Source organism: Serinus canaria, chromosome 19, assembly GCF_022539315.1.
Source record: "Serinus canaria isolate serCan28SL12 chromosome 19, serCan2020, whole genome shotgun sequence".
In the NCBI taxonomy this organism is placed as follows: domain Eukaryota; kingdom Metazoa; phylum Chordata; class Aves; order Passeriformes; family Fringillidae; genus Serinus; species Serinus canaria.
Genome location: NC_066332.1, coordinates 1,050,151 through 1,071,383, shown reverse-complemented (window position 1 = coordinate 1,071,383; position 21,233 = coordinate 1,050,151). Strand labels below are relative to the sequence as shown.

The 21,233-nt window shown below is 50.9% G+C and overlaps 2 protein-coding genes across 9 annotated transcripts in view; one reads left to right on the top strand and one right to left on the bottom strand.

Moving 5' to 3' along the window:
• MRPS23 (mitochondrial ribosomal protein S23) overlaps positions 1–17,892 on the top strand; it is a 29,131-nt gene extending 11,239 nt beyond the window's left edge. Inside the window, exons 5-6 of the mRNA XM_050981614.1 lie at positions 11,926–12,027; positions 17,754–17,892. Of these exons, the coding sequence (XP_050837571.1) occupies positions 11,926–12,018 (93 nt within the window). The 3' untranslated portion in view covers positions 12,019–12,027; positions 17,754–17,892. The remainder of the gene's footprint in view (positions 1–11,925; positions 12,028–17,753) is intronic.
• Positions 14,663–21,233, bottom strand: part of MSI2 (musashi RNA binding protein 2) — a 201,133-nt gene continuing 194,562 nt past the window's right edge. For 7 of the 8 annotated variants that reach the window (XM_050981603.1, XM_050981606.1, XM_050981605.1 and 4 more), the window contains 2 exons: positions 20,660–20,737; positions 14,663–18,484 (listed from right to left, as the gene is read on the bottom strand). In XM_050981603.1, coding sequence (XP_050837560.1) covers positions 20,696–20,737 — 42 coding nt within the window. In that variant the 3' untranslated portion in view covers positions 14,663–18,484; positions 20,660–20,695. The remainder of the gene's footprint in view (positions 18,485–20,659; positions 20,738–21,233) is intronic. The other variant, XM_050981604.1, reaches the window with a different exon arrangement.

Sequence of the window (21,233 nt, the reverse complement as noted above, 5' to 3'; positions counted from 1 at the left end):
CTTTTCCTGTTGCCATCAATTTCTGGGCCGCCTCTCCTCCTGCTCCGCTCCCCCCGTGCAGCTTCTGGGCTGAAACTCAGCCCTGGGAGCCTCGGCAGGAGCAAATGCAAACCCCCCACAGCCCCTGCCCGCCTGCTCTTCCTGCTCCCCGATTTCTTCTGCCTTAAAAAAGCTGTTCCTAGGGACACCGTGTGAAAGCAGAGGAGAATGTGGAATTTTAGGAGAGGCTGAGTGGCTGCTGAGGAGGTGAAGGCTGAGAACCTGCAGTAGTACTGCTTTCCAAGGGCTGATTGATAATAGTGATAAGTGGATATTAGGAAGGGATTCTCCCTGGCAGGGTGGGCAGGCCCTGGCACAGGTGCCCAGAGCAGCTGGGGTGCCCTGGATCCCTGGCAGTGCCCAAGGCCAGGCTGGACATTGGGACACTCTGGGACAGTGGGAGGTGTCCCTGGGCATGGCAGGGGTGGCACTGGGTGGGCTTTGAGGTCCTTCCAACCCAAAGCACTCCATGATTCTGTGATAACAATAATGAGAATATTTCAATATCAGGCAGCATCCTTTGGCCACCTTTCCAGCTCCTCGTGCTCTGCCCTGCAAGCTCCCTCCTGCTCACCCCTGAGCAAGGGGTCCCTGCTGTCCCTGGTGCTGAAGGTGATTTCTGTCCCCTCCCCATCCCAGGGGAGGACATCCCAGAGCCCCTTCTGCTCCCAGCCCCTTCTGAGCTCCATGCTCATTAAAACAAAGCTTTTTTCTGGTCCTCAGCTTGCCCAGGCTTCACCCTGGACTGAAAATAATTGAGCAGCAGATTGCAAAACACAGGACTGCCTGTGCTGTGTATCAATAAAAGAGAAAAATGCCAGGATATGGGCATAAAAGATCACTTAATTGGGAGTGCATCCTGTCTGCCCTGCACCGAGCATCAACTCAGCAAAACCCTTTAAGTGTGTGATTAAATCCAAAGTCTCTGCTCGGCCCCTGGCTGCTCAGTGGAGCAGTTTAGCAGTGCTGAGGTGTTTGCTGAGCAGGGCTTTGCTGTCTCCCTGCTCTTCCTAGGGCACAGGAATTAAGCCCACCTCGCTCTCACCTATTAATAAGGCAGCAAGTGGCCACGGCAGCCCTTGTGCAGAGCCATGGAGCTCATCATTTTTCTATAGAGGAGCAATTAAGCAGCACCAGGAGGCCTGTGTCTCTATATCATCACCTAATGGCAGAGCAGAACTATTCCAGGGGAGGAGAGGGGGGAAGAATCCCATCCATATTTAATTGGTAAAGTTATCACCTTGGCTTCAGAGCCCCAACTGGCGGCCCTTTGGCCAAGATCCAAGTCAGATCCATTTCCCCTGGCTGGGAAGCGGCAGAGTGTTCTTATATTGTGCTTCTGCAACAAAATAGCGTCTGAGAGCTCCTGAACCTGCTCCCAGCTGCAGTAAATAACTGATGGTCTCTGCTCTTCGCAGCAAATGAAGATATCTTTGAGCTGTTAGATTCCTTTCGGGTTTTTGTAAGGAAATTATTTGTCTTATTATTATTCTCCAGCCCCACACTTGCCTGTCAGATTAAATTTTTTATTGCACTAAACCGCAGAGCCATCTGGAGCCCCTCACATCCCAGAGCAGCCTGGCCCTTCCCTTCCCTTCCCAGCCTTCTGATTCCTCTCAGGCCCTTTATTTTTGTGGCAAATTGTCCATCCTGTTGTTTCCATCCAGGTGTCCCTGGGGCTCTGTTTGTCACAGCCCTGCCCAGGCAGGGGGGCAGTTCCAGGGCCTGGCTCTCCTTGGCCAAATCCCTCCCTCCTTTTGCAGCTCCTGCATTTCCCCTGCCTGCCCCGAGGGCTCTGCTGGTTTGCTGGGGATGGGGAGGGGGCAGAAATCACCTTCAGCACCTGGGAGGAGCAGGGACCCCTTGCTCAGGGGTGAGCAGGAGGGAGCTTGCAGGGCAGAGCACGAGGAGCTGGAAAGGTGGCCAAAGGATGCTGCCTGATATTGAAATATTCTCATTATTGTTATCACAGAATCATGGAGTGCTTTGGGTTGGAAGGACCTCAAAGCCCACCCAGTGCCACCCCTGCCGTGGTGGCCCCGAGGCTGAACTGAGAGCATTTCAGTCTCTGTGCCCTCCTCTCCTCCCTCCCAGGGGAGCAGGGCACCCCCGGGTGCCACCGTGTCCCTCCCGGGTGCCACCGTGTCCCTCGGGGCTCGGTGAGTGCCAGCAGAGCCCGGTGGCCCTGCCAGGGCTGTCCCTGTCCCTGTTGGCACGGTGGCAGCAGTGACAGTGCCAGGCTCAAACCAGGGTGGCAGAGCAGGTCTGGCCCTCCCTGGTGTGGAAAGCACCACGGGAGAGAGTGGCCCTGACCAGCTGTGCCCTCCTGGCTTGGCCCCAGCCCCTGGCAGTGCCCTGTGGCAGGGGTGCTGCCTCTCTGTGCCCTGGAGAGTCAGAGAAGAGAGGAAAAGGAGGGGGAAATATCGATAGCTTCCATCTCCTCCAGCCCAGTAACTAGTTTGTGACACTTCTCTGCCACTCCAGCTTCACAAAGCCCCAGCTCTCTGAAGATTAATTGATGTAGGCCACTCAACCTATTTTCAAATCCCTTTCAGTTACCATTTAAAACCTTCTGATTTTTTTTTTTTTTTTGATAAAGTCACCGAGGCTTTTTATGGATTCTCAAATGATTGTCCAGCTTGACAAATTGGATTCTTAAAGCTGGTTCTTTCAAGAAAAGGATGTGGTCTGACAAGACAAGAAACAGCTCATCTCTGAGACAGGGGGATAAATAAAAAAATAAAATCAAATCCCATTCTTCCAGCCAGGTGTAGCTCAATGGGTGTCTTGCTCCTGGCTGATAATCTTATCAGGCTGTGATGGGAAGGGGCCCACACAAAGGGGCCTGGCCGGGCTGCAGGGCTGCAATGAGGCTGATGAATCCAATCCTTCTGTCCGGGCTGCAGAGCCCTGGCACGGGGGAAGAATGCCCGGGGGGGCGGCCGAGCCCGGCCCTGCTCTGCCCTGCCAGCCCTGCCCTGCCCTGCCCTGCCCTGCCCTGCCCGTCCCTGCCCTGCCCGTCCCTGCCCAGCCCTGCCCTGCCGGCTCCGTGAGCTGATGGAGCCGCTCCCGCAGCACCTGGGCTGTCCCCACCCCTGTGCTGTCCTTGTGGGGCTGTCCCCACCCTGTGCTGTCCTTGTGGGGCTGTCCCCAACCTGTGCTGTCCTTGTGGGGCTGTCCCCACCCCTGTGCTGTCCTTGTGGGGCTGTCCCCCCCCTGTGCTGTCCTTGTGGGGCTGTCCCCAACCTGTGCTGTCCTTGTGGGGCTGTCCCCATCCTGTGCTGTCCCCACCCTGTGCTGTCCTTGTGGGGCTGTCCCCACCCTGTGCTGTCCTTGTGGGGCTGTCCCCATCCTGTGCTGTCCTTGTGGGGCTGTCCCCATCCTGTGCTGTCCTTGTGGGGCTGTCCCCATCCTGTGCTGGCTTTGTGGGGCTGTCCCCAACCTGTGCTGTCCTTGTGGGGCTGTCCCCACCCTGTGCTGTCCTTGTGGGGCTGTCCCCAACCTGTGCTGTCCTTGTGGGGCTGTCCCCAACCCTGTGCTGTCCTTGTGGGGCTGTCCCCATCCTGTGCTGTCCCCAACCCTGTGCTGTCCTTGTGGGGCTGTCCCCAGCCTGTGCTGGCTTTGTGGGGCTGTCCAGCACCCCAAACTGAGAGGCTGCAGAGAGATGGGTGCTGATGGGTCAGTGCTGGTTCTGGCCTGGCTGTGCCTCCCAGAACCAAGAGGATGCTCTTCATTGAGCTCTTCTTGAAGTGCCATCACTGAGAGAAAAGTGTCCCTGGGTTAAAAACCAGTGCAGCAGTTCCTTGTTCCCTTGCCAGCTCTTCCAGGAGGAATCTTCTCCCTGGGAGAGCCAGGGTTGGTTTTCCCCAGGGCTCTGCTCCTGCCCTGCCTGCTCACAGCTGCTCCTGTGGCTGTGCTGCCCCTGGGGCAGGGGAGTGTTTGCTTTTCTGCTGCCCACACTCTGACCTGAGGGGATATTGGGAACCAGGTCCCACCTCCCCAGGCAGCTGTGGCTCCAGGGCAGGCTTGGGGCACCTCCATCCCTGGAGCTCTGTCCCATCTCAGCTTGGGCAGCTCCCACCCCACCAGGGGCACCCCTGGCTGCACAGGTGCTCCTGGGGATCCCATGTGGGAGCAGAGTGACCCCGATTCTGCCCAGGAATTGGAATTCTCCCTGCAGCTCAGCCCTGGCTGCTGGGGCAGGCTGGGCTGGGGCTGGGGCTCAGGGAGGGAGAGAGCAGGAGCTGGAGATCAGAGGGGAAACTAGGCCAGAAAATGCAGCAGAAAGTTTGCAAAAGGATGATCCAAGCAGCTTTGATATGGATGTGCTCCCTCCTGGAGCAGCTCTTTATCAGTGCCAGGAGATGACAAACGAGGAGGGGCAGGCACGGGGCTCCTGCAGCTGCAGCACCCAGGGAAGGCTGCAGGTACAGCAGCTCCCACCCCAATTAATCACTGGGAAAGGGATTGTCTGCTCCTCTCGGAGCCCAGAACTGAGCCAGGGGACAGGAGAAGAGGGGAATTGCATGTGGGCACTCTTGGGATGATCCTCCCCCTGCTTGGCTGGCAGGTCTGCTGGGAAGAGCTGGAGCTGCCCTTGGAGAGCAGGGCAGCCAGACAGGCACTGGGAGCTGGAACTGTCCCTGCAGGGGCTGCCAGAGCCAAGGGTGGCACAAACCAACAGGGCAGGTTAAAACAGACACTGAAAAAAAAGAGGAGAAATCAAGCCAGAGTTTTTTACTCTTACCTCGTCCTCTTTTTTTTTTTCTTTTTTCTTTTTTGAAGAGTTCCCTTGAAGCCTTGTCTATATAAATGTTGAATTATATGGTTCTTTGGCTCTTTACTAGAAATTGCTCTGAATTACTTTTTTTCATATGATCTGTTCCATTTCCAGCACTCTGCCATGTCTCACAGAGGAATATCTGGAGCTGTTGACTGGCTCATTCTCCTGCTGCCAGGCAGCCTCTAATAAAGTTGCCCTCTGGTTCCACTGCAGGGCAGCAATCTGTAATGAAAATTTTATACAAGTGCTTGGGAAATGGAGTTGGAATCTGGGTTTCAAGTATGATTTCATAATACTCCAGGCATATATATATATTTATATTGATATATATACACATGCACGAAGTTTGGGGGATTTGGAAATAGAAGGGATCATTTCCCAACAACCATGTCTTCCCTAAACCCCTTCCTGATGGGATCAGAGGGAATGTGGGTGGCTCAGACCTCCCCCTTGGAGCCCTCCAGTGATGGTGTGAATTTGGGAACCAGAACTGCCCTGATGCTGTAACTCGAATTTTTTGGACATGCACTCTCATGGAATATGGCTGGGGTCTTTGGAAGGGAAGCATCAGTGCTTGTCTCCTTCCTTCCTTCCTTCCTCCCTGTGTCCATGTTTAAATACTCCTCATGGTGCTTTAAATAAATACTCCTCATGGTGCTTTCAATACTCCTCATGGTGCTTTCAATTACTCCTCATGGTGCTTTAAATTCTCCTCATGGTGCTTTAAATTCTCCTCATGGTGCTTTAGGCACTGTCCAGCAGTGGGGATCCTTCCTTGTCTCCTCTGAGTGTTTCCATGTGCTGGCCATCCAGACAGGTCCCCTGGGAGGTGGTTCCTGGTGGGATGGGGCCCTCGTGGTGTCCCTCCCCCAGGAGATGTCACTGGCTCCTGGGCTGTGCCCTGGGTTATTACCTTGGCAGTGCCCTGGGTTGTTACCTGGGCTGTGCCCTGGGCAGTGCCCTGGGTTGTTACCTTGGCAGTGCCCTGGGTTGTTGCCTTGGCAGTGCCCTGGGTTGTTGCCTTGGCAGTGCCCTGGGTTGTTGCCTTGGCAGTGCCCTGGGCAGTGCCCCAGGCAGTCTGTCCTTCCTCTGCTGTTTGAGTTTGGCACGTCCCTGCTGCCCAGGCAGCCCCAGCCCTCTCTGGGGCTGATCAATATTTAATGTGGAATGTACAAAGGTTGACTGGAGGATGTTCAGAGCTGGAGCTGCAGCCGTGGGTGGCCGTGTCCCAGGCCAGCAGAGCAGCTGGGCTGTTGGGAGAGATGGCATTTTGCACATTTACAGCAACCCTGGGGGCACGGGGCTGTGGCAGCCCCCTCCTCCCCCAGACTGTTGACTTTGCAGTTGTTTTGTTGGTTGATGTTCAGTATTGATCACCCTGGCTGCTGGTGGGGTGCAGCTCTTTGGGGGTTTTGCTGAGCTCCAGGAGCTGAAAGGTTTTGGGAAGGGAGCCTTGTCCAGGGCTGTCCCTGTGTGCTCCAGGCTGGGGCCAGCTCCCTGCAGCACAGGCAGTGGTCAGAGCTCTCTGGGGATGTTCAAGGTGGAGCTGGAGCTGTTCCAGACCGGGCTGGCTGGAGCTCTGGGCAGCCTGAAGGGTCCCTGCCCACCCTGCACAGCCCTGATGGCTCTGCCCCAGCACAGCCCCTCTGTCCTGCTGGCTCTGACTGGTCCTGGGGCAGCAGGAGGGGCTGGGGCTGCTCCATGGAGGTGGTTTGGAATAAAGACATTTTTAACGAGGATGATGAGCAGGGAAGGCTCACCAGGCTCCTGTACCTGGGCTCAGCCAGGCCATGCCAGGCCAGCACATCCATCTGCTGCCTGAGCTCCTCATCCCTGTGGGTGCCCTCGGGGGTGCCAGCCTGCCTGGCAGCTCTGTGCCACTGCAAAGAACCAGAACAAATTAACTCTGGGTGTTAATGTTAACTCTGTCCCACCTGAAATGGTGCTGCTCCCCAGCCCCTGGCTCTGGGCACTCCCGGGTCACCTCAGGGATCCAGGAGAGCTGTTCCTGGTGGTTCCACCACGATGGGATGGAGCTGAGCTCCTGCTGCCCTCCCAGGGCACATGGCATGGCCCTGTGCCCACCGTGGGGGCCAGGCCTGCTGCTTGTCCAAGAGAAATGCAAATCTGGGACAATCAGCCTCTGCAGCAGCAAAGTGGGATGTGATGAAATCCAATCAGTTAATAACCCTTCACAGCACTGGGAGAATTGCAGATGAATGTGCTTTTAAATAACTTTTTTTTTTTTTTCCTCACCAGAATTATTCCCCTGTGATTTTTCTGAAAAAAAAAAAAAAACAAAAAAAAAAAAACCCTGTTTTGGTTTGTGCCTGGCAGAAAGGGTCACTGGGCTCAGGGTGCAGGGCCAGGGACCCTCAGCAGAGCTCTGCCATTGCATCCTCCTGCAGTTCTGGCTGCTGCAAAGGCACCTCCCTCCCTGGGGGGGTCCCTGGGGGGGTCCCGTGGGGTCCCCCCTGCCCCGGGGTGGGGGTGCTGCCCCTGGGGGCTCGGGGGTCTGCTCTGCAGACAGAGCTGATGAGCCCGAGGAAGAGGAGGCTGGCAGACCCGGATGGCAATCAAGGTTAATTGGTGCATTTGCCATCCGGAGCCATTCCTTGCATTATTCCTTTCCCCCTGTTGGCTCGGGGAGGGGGAGCAGAGCCTGACTGGGCACTGGGGATGGTGGGTGTGCTCTGGCAGCCTGGCAGAGGCAGATCCTCCTCTTCCAGCATCACTGCCTGACCCAGCCTGGCCCTGCCCAGGTCACAGCCTGCCCTGTCCCCCCTCCAGTGCCCTGCACGGGGCTGCAGGAGGAGGAAGAGGCATCTCCTGGGCAGCTGTGGGTTTGTGAGCTGCTGCTGGGTGCTGCCTTGCCGTGCAGGGGCTGTGGAGCTGCTGGAGAAAACGCCACAGACTGGGGAAGAAATCTCACTTAAGTCTTGGCAAAGCCATAGATAATGCACTGCGAGAGTGAACAAGCAGGATGAAAAATAATTGCACTCCTATTTTTTCTCCAGCTTTTCTTATCAACGACTTTATCACCTTTGGTTTTATTTTACACCTTATTTAGACTTTACTGTAATCCCAGCTATTTCACCATTGACACCTCCTTAATACCTTGTCTAACACCTCTGACACCTCTGGCTAATGCTCAGGCCCTGCTCCAGCGCCGAGCAGGAACAGAAAAGAGCTGAAACGGAGAGAGGGAAGAATTATTTACTGCCCGGGCTGTGTGAGTGATCACCCGAGAGGAGGAGTGGGGCTGGGGCTGGCTGTGCAGCTGAACTTGGCTGGTGCCCCATCCTCCTCCAGTGCCCCCCAGCCCCAGAACAGGGCTGAGAGGGCTCTGCAGGGAGGGGAGGCAGAGGATTTATTGGCCCTGGGAAACTGCAGCCTAGAGAGGCTCAGCTTTGTGAACTGAAGAGAATTAATTCCTCTCACTTGGACAGCCTGTGCCGAGCTCAGCCCTGGTTGAAATACTTCTCATCTGTGGGTGCTGCTGGTGTTGGTGCCAGCCTGAGCAAGCCCTGCTGCTCCGTGGGGCTGCACAGTGCTGGGGCTGGGCCTTCCCCCCTCCTGGGCAGCCCTGAGGGACCTTCTTGGGGCTCACTCTCCCTTGGTGGCCAGGGAAGGTTCCCCTGCTGGTGGGGACCCCTCCTTTGCTGTACTGTGGGGTTTGTTTTACAGCTCTCAGCTGTTCTGGTGGTCTGGAGGTGGCCAAGGGGCTGCTGGTGGGGTTGGCAGAGTGACAGAATGCTGGAATGGTTTGGGTGGGCCCTTAGAGATGATCCATTTGCACCCTCTGCCATGGGCAGGGTCACCTTCCACTCCCCCAGGGTGCTCCAAGCCCCATCCAGCCTCCTCTGGGCACCCTGTGCCAGGACCTCCTCGCCCTCACAGGGAACAATTTCTGCTCAATATCTGACCCACTGGTCTCTAAAAGTTTGATTTCCTGGCCTGGGAGGGATCCAGTGCTGGGGATGGCACAGCCCTGGGTGAGTTTTTCCTTTCCCCTCTCCCCGAGCCCAAAGAGCGTGGCTGCATCACCCAGATTTAACTCCCCATTACACAAACTATATCTCTAAAGAGAGGGATATGGCAGCTTTATTATAAGTTTATTACATGCTAATTCAAGCAAATAAATTTGCTCCAGCTGTGGAGCAAAGGAGATTAATAACCTCGAAGATCACTTCGCTGCTTTGATGAGTTTCTTGAACAGAGTGGAGTATATTTAGGAAGAGCAACTAGATTAGTCAAAAAACCCCTTTAATTATTAGTGACACTGTGCAAACTGCTTCCTACGAGTGGAATACCAACTACTTAACTCCCTGACCTTATTATTCAAATAAACACTCCTTATTATAGCGACACGACTTGCTCATCAACACATCAGATCAGCTGCCTGGGCGGGGGTCTGGGGGTCCCTGCTGTGTCAGCCTCCAGCTGGGCTCTGCGAGGGGTGAAACGACCCAAAAGGCTTTCAGGGAGCTTCGTGTGCCACACAGGGAGCAGAGAAACTGCTGGAATGTTCTCGGCACTCGCTCCCTCCCCTGCTCGGGATGCTGGGTTGTGTTGTGCTGCTCATTCAGATTTCTCTGGAAGTGTTTCAGTCTGGGTGTTCTGAGGTGCCTCAGCCGTGCTGATGTTTTTGTGTGTGGTTTGTAGGGCAGCCCTGGAGGGGGCTCGGGGTTGTTCTTGTTGCTGTTCCCCTCCCAGTGGTCGCTGCCCTCATGGGGAAATTCTGCATTTTCCAGTTTGTCTTCCTCGGTGGGATGCTGGAGCTGGATGAGTTTTCTGCCCCTTTCATAGATAAAAAGCAGGCTGAGAAGGGCTCTCAGAAATTATCACAGGAATCATGGAAGTGTGTCTGGGTGTTCCTTCCCTCCCTTCCTTCCCTCTGCTCCCGTTCTGGCCGCAGGCCCGGCTGGGTTTGGGGGATGCTCAGGGGATTTGGAGCCCAGGGTGTCTCTGTGTGGGTCCCCAGGGTCTCTCAGCCGTCTGGGGGCACAGTGTGGGTCCAACCCTCTTGGGAAAGCAGCAAATCCAGAATATTCTCCTGCTCCTGTGCTTCCCGCTCCCCGTCTCTCTCCTCTGCCTTCAGTTTCTACTCTATGTAGAGCAAGCAAAAATGATGTGTTAAATACAGCCCGGGCTAGAGCTCTGAATCAAATCAATTCCTTTTTGATTCTCCGAGCTTTTGAATCCTCGGCCCTGCTGGAGGATTGTTAGCACAAGAATGGGGCTGAAGGAGCAATCCTTTCGCAGCGCTATTGACTCAATTATTTTGCCTCTTGATTTTGTATGAGCGGCCGGCGGATATTCTGATTGCTGATGGCAGAGCTTTGTTGGAGCGGCCGGGGCCGGGCTCCGGTGGCACCGGCTGGGCGCGGGATGTGCGGGCAGTGCCTTGTGCGGGATGCGCGGGGATGCACAGGATGTGCAGGATGTGCGGGGATGCGCGGGGATGCACAGTGGGATGTGCAGGATGTGCAGGATGTGCGGGGATGCACAGGATGTGCAGGATGTGCGGGATGTGCAGGATGCGCGGGGTCCCCTCGCCGGGCTGCGGTGACCTCGCGGTGTTCGCGGCGCCGCCGTCCCCGCTGCCGGGCGATGCCGGCTCGGTGGGGAGGCTGAATTCTCACGGTGTCACGGCTGTCAGCAGTGACAGCCCGGCCGCCTGTCCCCCCCGGCCGCCCGGTGCTACCCCGGGGGTGATGCCGAGCCCGGCCTGGGGGCTGCACCCTCCGGGCGTTCCCCCCTTCAGCAGCTCAGCCCGGGGTCCGTGCTGGAGAACTCAGCCGCTGCGGGGCAAAGCAGGACAGGGACAGGGATGGAGCCCAGCCAGGCTCACTTTTTCAATATCAAAAAGAGGAATTCCCCACCCATCAAAAGGCTGTGCAAGGACCAATAGGAGGCACTTGGGATGTCTGGATGAAAGGGGCTGAGAGGAACAAACGGCTGCTTTGAAGAGTAAAGCCCTGTACAAATCCTGAGCAGTTCTATTGGTGGCCAAAATGCATTGTGGGCTTAGAAAAGGCAAAAGCAGGAACTTTCTCCTGTTTTTTATTGTGGCTGATGTTTATGTCCCATCAGAGCCCGTGCTCTGTGGCCGCAGGAGGTGACAGGTCCCTGCTGGTGCCACCAGGCCATGGGGACGCTGCCAGTGCTCGTTCTGTACCCACTCCCATCTCCCCACGGCTGGCACACGGTGGGGTCACCAATTAATGCACCTTTCAGCCTTTGTAACCAGTGTTTAATCAGCAATTATTAGTGAGCAGGAGCAGTGTGCAGGCTCCTGTCACCACCTCGGGGCCAGGGCCACTCCAGGTGTCACAGCCACTGGCACCCAGGCCCAGTGCCACTCCAGGTGTCACAGGCACTGGCACCCAGGCCCAGTGCCACTCCAGTTGTCACAGCCATGGTCACCCAGGGCAGCAGCAGCCTGGGGCTGGACGCTGTCACTGCCACCCTTGGCTGGTCCCTGGGCTGTCAGACATTCAGCCCTGGGTGGGAATGTGCCCGAGTTCCAGCAGCCCTGACCCGACAGGGTGGAGTTAATGCTGGGAAGGTCAGGCTGGGGACCTGGGCTTGCTGCCACCATGGGACACAGGGGCTTTGAGGACAGGCTTTGGGGACCAGGCTCTTCCCCTCAGACTGCAAAGAGACTTCAGTGTCACAAGGGCACGCAGTGATAGGACAAGGGGAATGTCTCCAAGCTGAAGGAAGGCAGATTCAGTTTGGATATGGGGAAGAAATTCTTCCCTGTGAGGGTGAGGAGGCCCTGGCACAGGTTCCAGAGGAGCTGGAAGTGCCCAGGGCCAGGTTGGATGTGGTTTGGAGCAGCCTGGGACAGCGGAAGGTGTCCCTGCCCATGGCTGGGGTGGCACTGGGTGGTTTTTAAGTTATTTCCAAGGCGTCCCATTGCAGATTCTGTGCCAGCTCTGTTTGCCAGCCCGGCCCCCGGGAGCTGCTCCGTGCAGTTCCAGCCGTTGCCGTGGAGGTGAAGAGCAGGAATCAGCCTCTGCTCATGCACAAACAGAGTCAAGTACCGGTGCCCTTTGCAAAGCACTAATGAATTACAAGTGTCTCTCCTTACCCAGGCGCTGCCACCACCTCGTGACCGGCTGAAAACTGCAGCCCCTCGACACGTGGAGCCGCTGGAACTGCTCCTTTCTGATGCTGATGTGATTTAATGCAGAAAGGTACTGGGGTTTTTGGGGTGGCTTTCATCACCACCAGGGTTTCGGTGCTCTCAGGCTGGGTGGCACCCGGGCCAGTGCCACCTCAGGGACTGGCACCCAGTGGCACAAATGAGTTTTAAACCCCTCTGTTTTATTATTCTCTATTAATAATGAGGCAGCCCTTGTAAATAGCCGTGAAAGGGAGCGCTTAAGCTCATAATTAATAAATGCTGCCTTGGTTTCTGCTGCAGCCTCGAGATGCGTGATGGGGAGTGCACGGCTCTGCCGAAGAGCAGAGGGTGCTCAAGTCCTCCAAGCACGGTAATAAATCCAGGATTTACTCCAAGATTGTGGGACAGCCAGGACCTGTGGCTTGGGGTACAGCAGAATCTGTTGGACGGGGCTGGGGGCACAGGAAGGGATGTGGCACAGGGTGCAGGAGCTCACCTTTGGGCCCCGTGCCCAAAGAGCCCCACGTGGGTGACACTGCACAGCCCCAATGGCCCCAGCTGCCTCCTGCAGCTCCTGGTTACAGCTCGGCCATAAATGTTGATGACAGGAGGGAGAGGAAGTAAATCACATTTATCTCCCTTGTTTTCTTTATCGGGGCACTAATTTGACAGGGAAGGGAAATTTTTGCTTATTTTACAACTCTGATTTCGGCTGCAATTTGATTTCGGTAGCTGGGAGGCGAACACAAAATCTTATTTTTGTTTCAGAGCTGGTATAAAAATTTACATTTTGACACCGACCCCCCCCTCCCATTTCGGTGCTGGTACAGCGGGCCCGGGGGCTTTGCACAAAACACATCACCCACGTATAATACACTCATAATTCACTAATGTTTGCTGAATGACAGGGTTAAGTGGCTGCTATTCCCGGCCTCCCACCACACTAATGTACTCCAGACCCGCGCTCCTTTTCTTCTGGATTGCAGTCAAATCGTTTCCTGCAGCCCTCGCAGTGGAAGCTCCTTCCACCCCGAACAAACACGACTTCCGAAATTATTTTCATTTGTTTTTCTAATCTAATTTTCCCCTCGGTGCTCCACTAATCATCAATCCCATTAAGGGCTTGATGTGTTGACTGCTTTGCAGAGAGCCCGTGCTGCATCCTGCCGTGCTGACCTTCAGTGGGCTGAGCCCCCCGGGACCCCCAGGGGACCCATCCCTCCGAGGGGCTGCAGGGCTGGGAGGCTCTGCTGGGGCTGCAGCATCCCTCCCTCCCTCCCTCCCTCCCTGCCCAGCCCCACAGCCTGTTCTGCCCTGGAGTAAGGACTAAGGAGGGATGAGGGTTTGCAGCCTGCAGGAGCAGTGGGGGGAGTTGGCTCCACTCCAGGCCAAGTGCCAAAGGGAAACAGCCTCTGGAGGAACTGAGCTGAGAGAGGGGGCACTCCAGTGAGGAAAACACACAGCCAGGGTGTGGGGGACTGGGAATTTATCCAGCAGGACTGGGCCATCCAATGCCCCTCCTGGAAACAGGATCAGTGCTGCTGATGGTGCCAAAGATGTGCCTGGCAGGGACCAGCGTGAGGGACCAGCCTTGGGCACTGGGCAGGGATGTGCTGGACAGGCAACAAGGTGATGAGTTTTGGGGTGATGGGGGCTGATCCAACCCCCCAGGAATAAATATTCCCCCCCCCCCCCCAATGAAATGGACTCCAGGGATCTGTTCAAAACAGTTTATTGTATTTTTTCGTCAGACAAACACATTGATTTCTGGACCACAGTAGAGGATGGAAACCTTTCACAAACTTATTTATTTGAAAATACAAATATAAAATTATACTTTCCACATCTGTGATGTGAGAGACCCCCATCCACATAGTATTTTACAACAGGGCTTCAGAAAGCCATACACAGAGACCTGAAAGATGCTTGATATATATAGATACATATATATATGTATATATATAAAAAAAAAGTCACTACCAAAGTTCTCATCAGTTCATACTAAAGTATAAAAGGAAGGGCTAGGCCTGCCACTGTGCCATAGTTTATTTAGGTACATTTATGACCACCTGAAATGCTCACTTGCATCCTAGTACTGATGGGAGTTCAGACCTCGTACGACAGAGAATGACGGGGGTGCTACCTACGAGGGTCACGCGACAGAGGAGCCCGGGGCTGGGGGACCCTGCTGGCCTGGGCTGACCCCTCTGGGCCCCAGGGTGACCCCCCTGGGCCGGGGTGACCCCGCTGGCCACCGGGCCCTGCTCGGACACCGAGCTCTCCACACAACACGGTCGGACTGCTGGGGGGGAGCTGACAACCCACCACGAGGATTTGCTTTCTCAGACTATGGTTTTTTTTTTTTTTTTTTCCTTTTTAAAAATTATTATTATTATTATTTATTATTATTGTGGTTTTTTTTGGTAATTTAATTACAGTATTAAAGTATTGCTTAGCTTACAGAATCTCCTCACGTAGTGTTCGCGCGGGGCCGGCTGGATTCTGTACGTAGGAAACTCTACAGTGTCTGTGCCCGTGTGTCTGCGAGGCATCCTGGCTCTTCTAACACTAACCTCACTTCTCTCCCTCTCTCTCAACCGTGTCGCTTTGAAAAAAACAAACCAAACCACTAAAAAAAAGAATTCAGAAGATTCCACCCAAGAGACATCGCCATAGCGTAAAAGACAGCTATGAGTTAGTGTTGGTTCTCTTTTTTTTTCTTTTTTTTTTTTTTTTTTTGTGGTTTTTTTTTTGTTTTTGTAAACAGTTTCATATGCAATATCATACAGAACCATGGCTGGCCTTCAGTAAAAATGTAGTAAACTATATTGCTTTATTATTGATTATGTTGCATTGAGTGAATGGCAGAAACGAAACAGGAGGGGACGTGTGGCTGGAGTCGCTAGCCCTCATTCACACTACAGATGAAAGCAGGAAGAAAAGAAATCCCAACACCTTTCAGGTCGTTATCACCCACAATTACCCGATGATTTAACTAAGCCTAGCAAGATGTGTGACATTCACCAGCAGACGCTGCTGTACAATGGAAAAAAAAAAATAAATCAACTTACAGCAAAGAGAGCCATGCTACCTTAAAGTCCAAGCTACAAATTCAACTCAAAATGAACATTTATGAAGTGTAAGAAAAAATAAAAACCCCAAAGGACAGATCAGGCTTTGCCTTAACCAAGCCGATCCCGAGGGCCTCGGGTGAGCTCAAGGGGGAGGCTCCCAAGCACTTGTGGCTCCTGGGGATGTCCCGCAGGTCACCCAGGGTGGTGGAAATGGCTCCTGTTGGTCACCCCAGCTGCAGATCTGGAGGCCAAAGGCCCTGTCCCTCAGGGAGGCTGTCCTGAGAGGGTCCCAGGCCAGGCTGGACACTGGGGACAGCGGGAGGTGACCCTGCCATGGCAGGGGTGGCACTGGTCCTTCCAACCCAAACCAGTCCCCACCATCCCTGGCTCCCTCCTGGGCTTGAGTAAAACAAAGGTGGAGCTGAACCTTTGTGCTGAAAAATTTACAAAAAACCCCCAAACAAACGAAGAAAAAGGAAAAAAGAAAAAAAAAAAAAAGTCTTTCAAAATTGATTTCTAGATGAGTGGGGGACTAACGTGAACCTTAGTCTAGGTAGCCACATCAAAACATCTTGGATTCCACGACATTTGTGCTATGGGCCACTGGGACTTCTCAAAAGGTATATAAACATCTAAAACATATTCACACAGATTAGCAATTTCTTCTGAGCATTCTTAAAAAAATATGTTTTTTTTTTTTTTCTCTTAGTAAAATCGTTTTAATATACCGTGCCTCCCTCTTTTAAAAAATAAATTAAAAAAATCCAGTTTTGCATATCTAGCATTAGCATTTAAGGTAGTATGGCACATCCCCTTTCCAAAGTCATGGGTGGGGATCTACAAATGCCTTAAGAGTTTGCCAGCATTTTTAACATTGTGAGACCTTTGGTTAGTTGAAACCGCATCAGATCAACAAAAGAAAAATAATAAACAAGAGGAAAAAAAAAGCACAGAAAGAAAAAAGAGAGAAGAAAAAAACGAAAGAGGAAAACCTTCCCAAAATTATTAGCTTTTTTTTTTTTTTCTTAAATAAGAGAAAGTTCTATCCTTACTGGTCCTAAATCTGAATAACTACATCTAAATTTTTAACCTTAATTACGATACACCTACCAATATGTACTAGGAGAGGAAGAGAGAAAAGGGGGGGAAAATTCACTACACTACCATCAGGACAGCACTCTTACAAGATAAGCCATTTATACACTATTAACATACAACAATGATCAACAAAGAATATTCTATGAGGTGACAGGGAATGGAGAGGAAAACCAACTGGTAGTACAGTACATCATCAACATTGACAAAATAGCAATAAAAAATTCCCTGGCAGCACACTGAATCGCAGGGAATTTGGTTCGTAGTAGTTTTTTTTTTTTTTTTACCTTTTTATTTTTTAAAGAATTCGGTTTTATTTCTTTTATTACTTGATCAAGTCTCAATATTTAAAAAGCGTCCAGCATTTTGCTTAAACCTGGTTGTTCTGAAATAAGAAAAAAACCTAAAATATTACATAAAAAGCATGATTCTTTTTTTTAAAAACAAGAAAAAACAAGGTTTCTCCTTTCGGTTAGCAGTATGGTGCCTTGTTTTGTTAAAGATGCCTTGCTCTACCTTGTCTATTGAATGTCTACATTAGTCTACTTGTTAGTAAAATTTACAAAAATAGGAGTGCAGCAGCTCTTTTTAACAAATGTCGCATTCAGTGTCTTATACTGGCTGTACCTAAAGTACCAAATTTATAAACGTAACAATTTAAAAAAATATTAATAAAACTTGTCAATATTACGTTAAAAAAAGAAGAAATATATCCACACTACAGTATGTTCTTAATGCCACCTACCATGTTGTACTTCTAGTTTGCTGTTGCAGGCCTATTTACCAATATTAAAAAAATTAAATTAAAAAATATCCTTCATAAGTTTCCTCCCCCAACAGAGGACCATATATATAACAGCCAAATATTAAACATGTGCAAATAGGAAACTGTCAGTTTTTCCCCTACCAGTCACAGTGCAATGATGTTTTATACTTTATTTCTTTTAAATTCTGTTTACAACTACAATAAATTAAAATCTTCCGTTGCTTCTAGGGTGAAACTTGTAGCACTGAGGTATTCCCAAAAAAAAAAAAAAAAAAAGAAAAAAAAAAGAAAAAAAAAAAGAAATCAAAACCAACCAAAGTTGCTTTCTAATTTGACAATACAGAAGGTGATGGATAATAAAGGAAACCATGCAAGCTGGACGCTGCTCTGCCCACACGGGGTGCCCAGAGCAGCTGAAATGACTGGACAGCAAGTTGATCTAGTTTAAAACAATGACTAAATAAAAAAAAAAAAAAAAAACCCCAACAAAATCCAAAAGAAACCCAAAATAAAGGTGTGCTTTGAACCGTAAATGCGCTAAGTAGGAAAAATCGTAGCTTCTTGATCAGTTTTGGGAAAAGCAGGTTTTAAATGAAAATAAACATCCCACGAGACTGTTCCTTTGTAAGCTGGGAGCTGCTGGTGTGAGCTGGGAGGGTCCCAGAGCAGCACAGCCCCCCCGGCAGCGCTCCCAAAGCCACAACTCCCTCCTCTCCTCTCATCCATTTCCATAGAGAAACTGCCTTAGGCTGACTCCATCACAAAAATAGCTTTGTATTTCTCTTTCTTAATAGTTTCTATGTAGTTAATGGAATTGTATTTACAGCACTTTATTATTTTTTTCTTTTTTTTTTTTTTCAGAATTCACAATTTCAAAAAACCTTATATCACCTCTTTCAACAAAAAAAAAAAAAAAAGCACTTATATAGAAAAAGGACGCGCAAAAAGTTTGTCGCCCTCGCCTTATTGCCGAAAATAGAGAGAATTAGAGTAACCAAGAAACGCCACAAAGGAAAAGAAGGGCCAGAGAACCTGCTGCTCCCCCCTCCCCGAGCCCTGCCCGCCGCCCCAGGCTCCTGTCACCATCTCAGCATCCTTTAAGCAACAACAACTACGTAAAACAGAGGAGGAGGAGGAGGAGGAGGAGGAGGAGGAGGAGGGGCGGTGGGAAAGAAGAAGCAAAAGAAACCCCTTAATATAACAGTTACACTATGGTTAGGCTCTCGCTACATACACAAAGAATTGCGACTAGGTGGCTACGAGACTATGTCAAAAGGGCTCCGAAAAGATGTGGGTGTGGAGAGGCTTAAAAAGAGGGGGGGAACCCACCAGAGAAAATAAAACCAACCAGAAATGGGTTTTATATACATACTTTTAAAAGCTGTTGTTTTTATAGTACAGCAGATTCATGAGATGATGAGAGAGATTTTAAACAACCCAAGTCCTTCTGGTGCCACCTCCCGTCTGCGTCGGCGGTGATGATGGTGATGGTGATGGTGGTGATGATGTAGTGCTCAAAGTCTGATGAGATCACCCAACCGTGGGCCCCTTCAGAAACTTCGCCCTGTCTTGCCCGGACATCCAGAGAGACTCTGCGTGGGGAGAAGGCGGGCAGGACACGGGAGAGGGACAGTTAATTGAGGTGAGTTAGGATTTTTAACCAAAAAACCCCAAAGTGTCTGCAAACACTGCAGCCACAGCCTGCCCCATCCACCCCGAGGGAGGATGCAGAGGGCTGGAATGCTGAGGTGTTCCCAGGATACCCCCATGGGAGGGGGGGGGGGGTCTCGTGTATTCCCTGCTCTGATTTCCAGTTTAGGAACATAAAATGTGATTTATGTATGGCCAGGACAAAAATGGCTCCTCAGGCGTCTGTTTTGCCATGAATTCACACAGCTTTGGTAAAATGGGTTTGCTCTGAAGTACCTGGAAGGTGCCAGGTTTTACCTGGGCACACTGAGGCAGCCAGGATTTTATTTTATACAGGAGCTTCAGCCTCCAACGCTCCATCCCTGCCTAAAGCTGAGATACATGATGTGTAGAAGAAATACAAATATTCAGGGCACTGCCTCTGCAGGCAGCCGCTCACGGGGACCCGGGCAGGCCAGGATGCTCCCTGATGACTCCAAAGCCCATCCCCAAACAGCTGTGCTGGGGTGAGGTCCCAGCAGCATCCTGCAGGGATGTGGAACTGCTCTCTGCCAAACCCTGCCCCGGGGACGCAGGAGCAGCCGCTGCCCCCAGCGTTTCAAAGCCAGTGCTCCTCCAGGAATTAATAATAAGGCTCATTTCCTCCTCTCAAAATCTATTTTAATTAGTAATGAGCAACATTAAGAGCACTTTGTTTTGGAGTGGTTAATGGTTTGAGTCTCAGCGCTGGCCAGTGAGCGATGGCTGCAGCCATGGGCTGTGCACTGAGGAGTGATGGCACCACCAGCCTGGCAGGGCTCTGCAGTGTAGAAGAAATACAAATATTCAGCCTGAGTGATGGTGCTCTGCCCGGGCTCCAGCTGGCCTGGGTACCACCTCACTATTCCAGAGGCTGACGGCCCAGAAACGTGAAGGATTCTGACAAATTGATGCCAGAACAGGCCCTGCTACGTGCAAGTAAGAGCTGGGATTAAGCAAGAGTGCTTATGGCACTTTTTTCTTTCCCATAAAAAACACTCCTTGGTGGAGCAAATCAATTGACAGAACAATTTCAGGTAATCTTGGGGGTGTGTGTGGAGAGGGAGAGTAAATAGAAACCCCCTTTATCCACTGGTGTTTAGGTATAAATCTATTTTTATGTAGTGTAAAGTCTCCAAACATTTCCCACAGTTCCCAGCCCCTTGACTAACTTTAATTCTAATTACAGAGACTGATTTTTGAATGTAAATGATGTGACATTGATCATGTAACGCCGGGCAAGAGGCAGGGAAATAAAATCTGTCACATCCATTCCATCTGCCTGTCCAGGCTCAGAGCTCTCTTCTACAGTAAGCTGTAGAAATAGCTCAGTAGTTGATTTTTTTTTTTCTTTAAATGATATGGAATGGAACAGTTTGGATTTTTCTCTTTTAAATATGACCAAAAAATAAATGGCATACCCCATGCCATTTCATTGGGGTAACTTCTGCTTTTCACTGCCTTTTCTAATCTATGCCATTCCGAGTGTTAGGAATATTTGTTTGCAAAGATGAATATGCCAAAGGCCAAATAATAATAAAAAATAAAAATTAAACATTTAATTAACTGGAGCTTAGTTCAAAGGGTAGGAAACTGGCAGCGATCCAGGGCTGCGGTGCTCAGGTAATGCCTTTAATTTAATTTGCTCAGGTTTAATTTTTTTTTAATCTTGATAATTGCTCTATGGTTACAAGTTACAATGTTATCTTTTAGCTGTAATATTTGGTACAGCACTTAATTAAGAATGATGGTTTCTCAGTAATAAAGCAGTGGGGCTCAGCTATTTTTAAAGCAGATCTCTGATCCCACTGGGATTCTGGCTGCTGGCACTGGGGGTGATTCCCCAAAGCCTCCTGGGTTTTCTGCCCCTTCAAATTATTGCACGAAGCATCATGAAGGTGAAAAAGTGACTTTTGGTTTAGCTTTGGATCTGTCTTCCAGTTTCCAGCCCGTGAGGTTGATTTGAGTGACACAAATCACAGAAAGGAATGATTAAAGGCCAAGGAAAGACGAAATGAAGATAAAAAATTGTTCACTTAAAGTAAATATAGGGGAGATGGTAGTTCAGCACAAAGTACAAATGGGATATACTGTAATACCTCCAAGTGAGATGGCAACCAACCAAGTGTAACGTTTCAATGGTATCCATTTGTAAAAGCCGTTGCAATCAAAGGTCCCTAAAATTGTACAATTGTTAAGTTCATCAGTGCTCTATACACGGGAACAGCTGATTATTAATTTTTGCCAAGAAATTATCAAAGGACTTGAGAGACTGTGTTGCCAGCATGAATAGGGATTCCAAGAGCTGTTCTGGTCACCAGGTGTGCTCAGCCCTGTGGTCACCTTTCCAAGACCATCATCTTCTCATTCCCCCAAGTGCAAAAATAAGCTTTGGGGTTCTCCCTTCTTTATTTTTAAACCAGGGTTAGTAAATGGAGAGTGTTAAATAAATGTAATAAAAGCTATGGGATTCTTTGCAGTTATTGGGGGAATTAAGAGGCTACCAATCTGCAAGTCAATTATAAAATGGTTCTTTGGGAAGTGTTAGTGCAGACAAATCTGGATACCCAGGCTTGGACCGGGTGTCCTTCCATTTGAAAAATCGAGATGTTGCAGAGACAAAAGTGCCCAGGTTTTCAAGCACAAACGGGTTTTTAGGTGAAAAATGGAAAT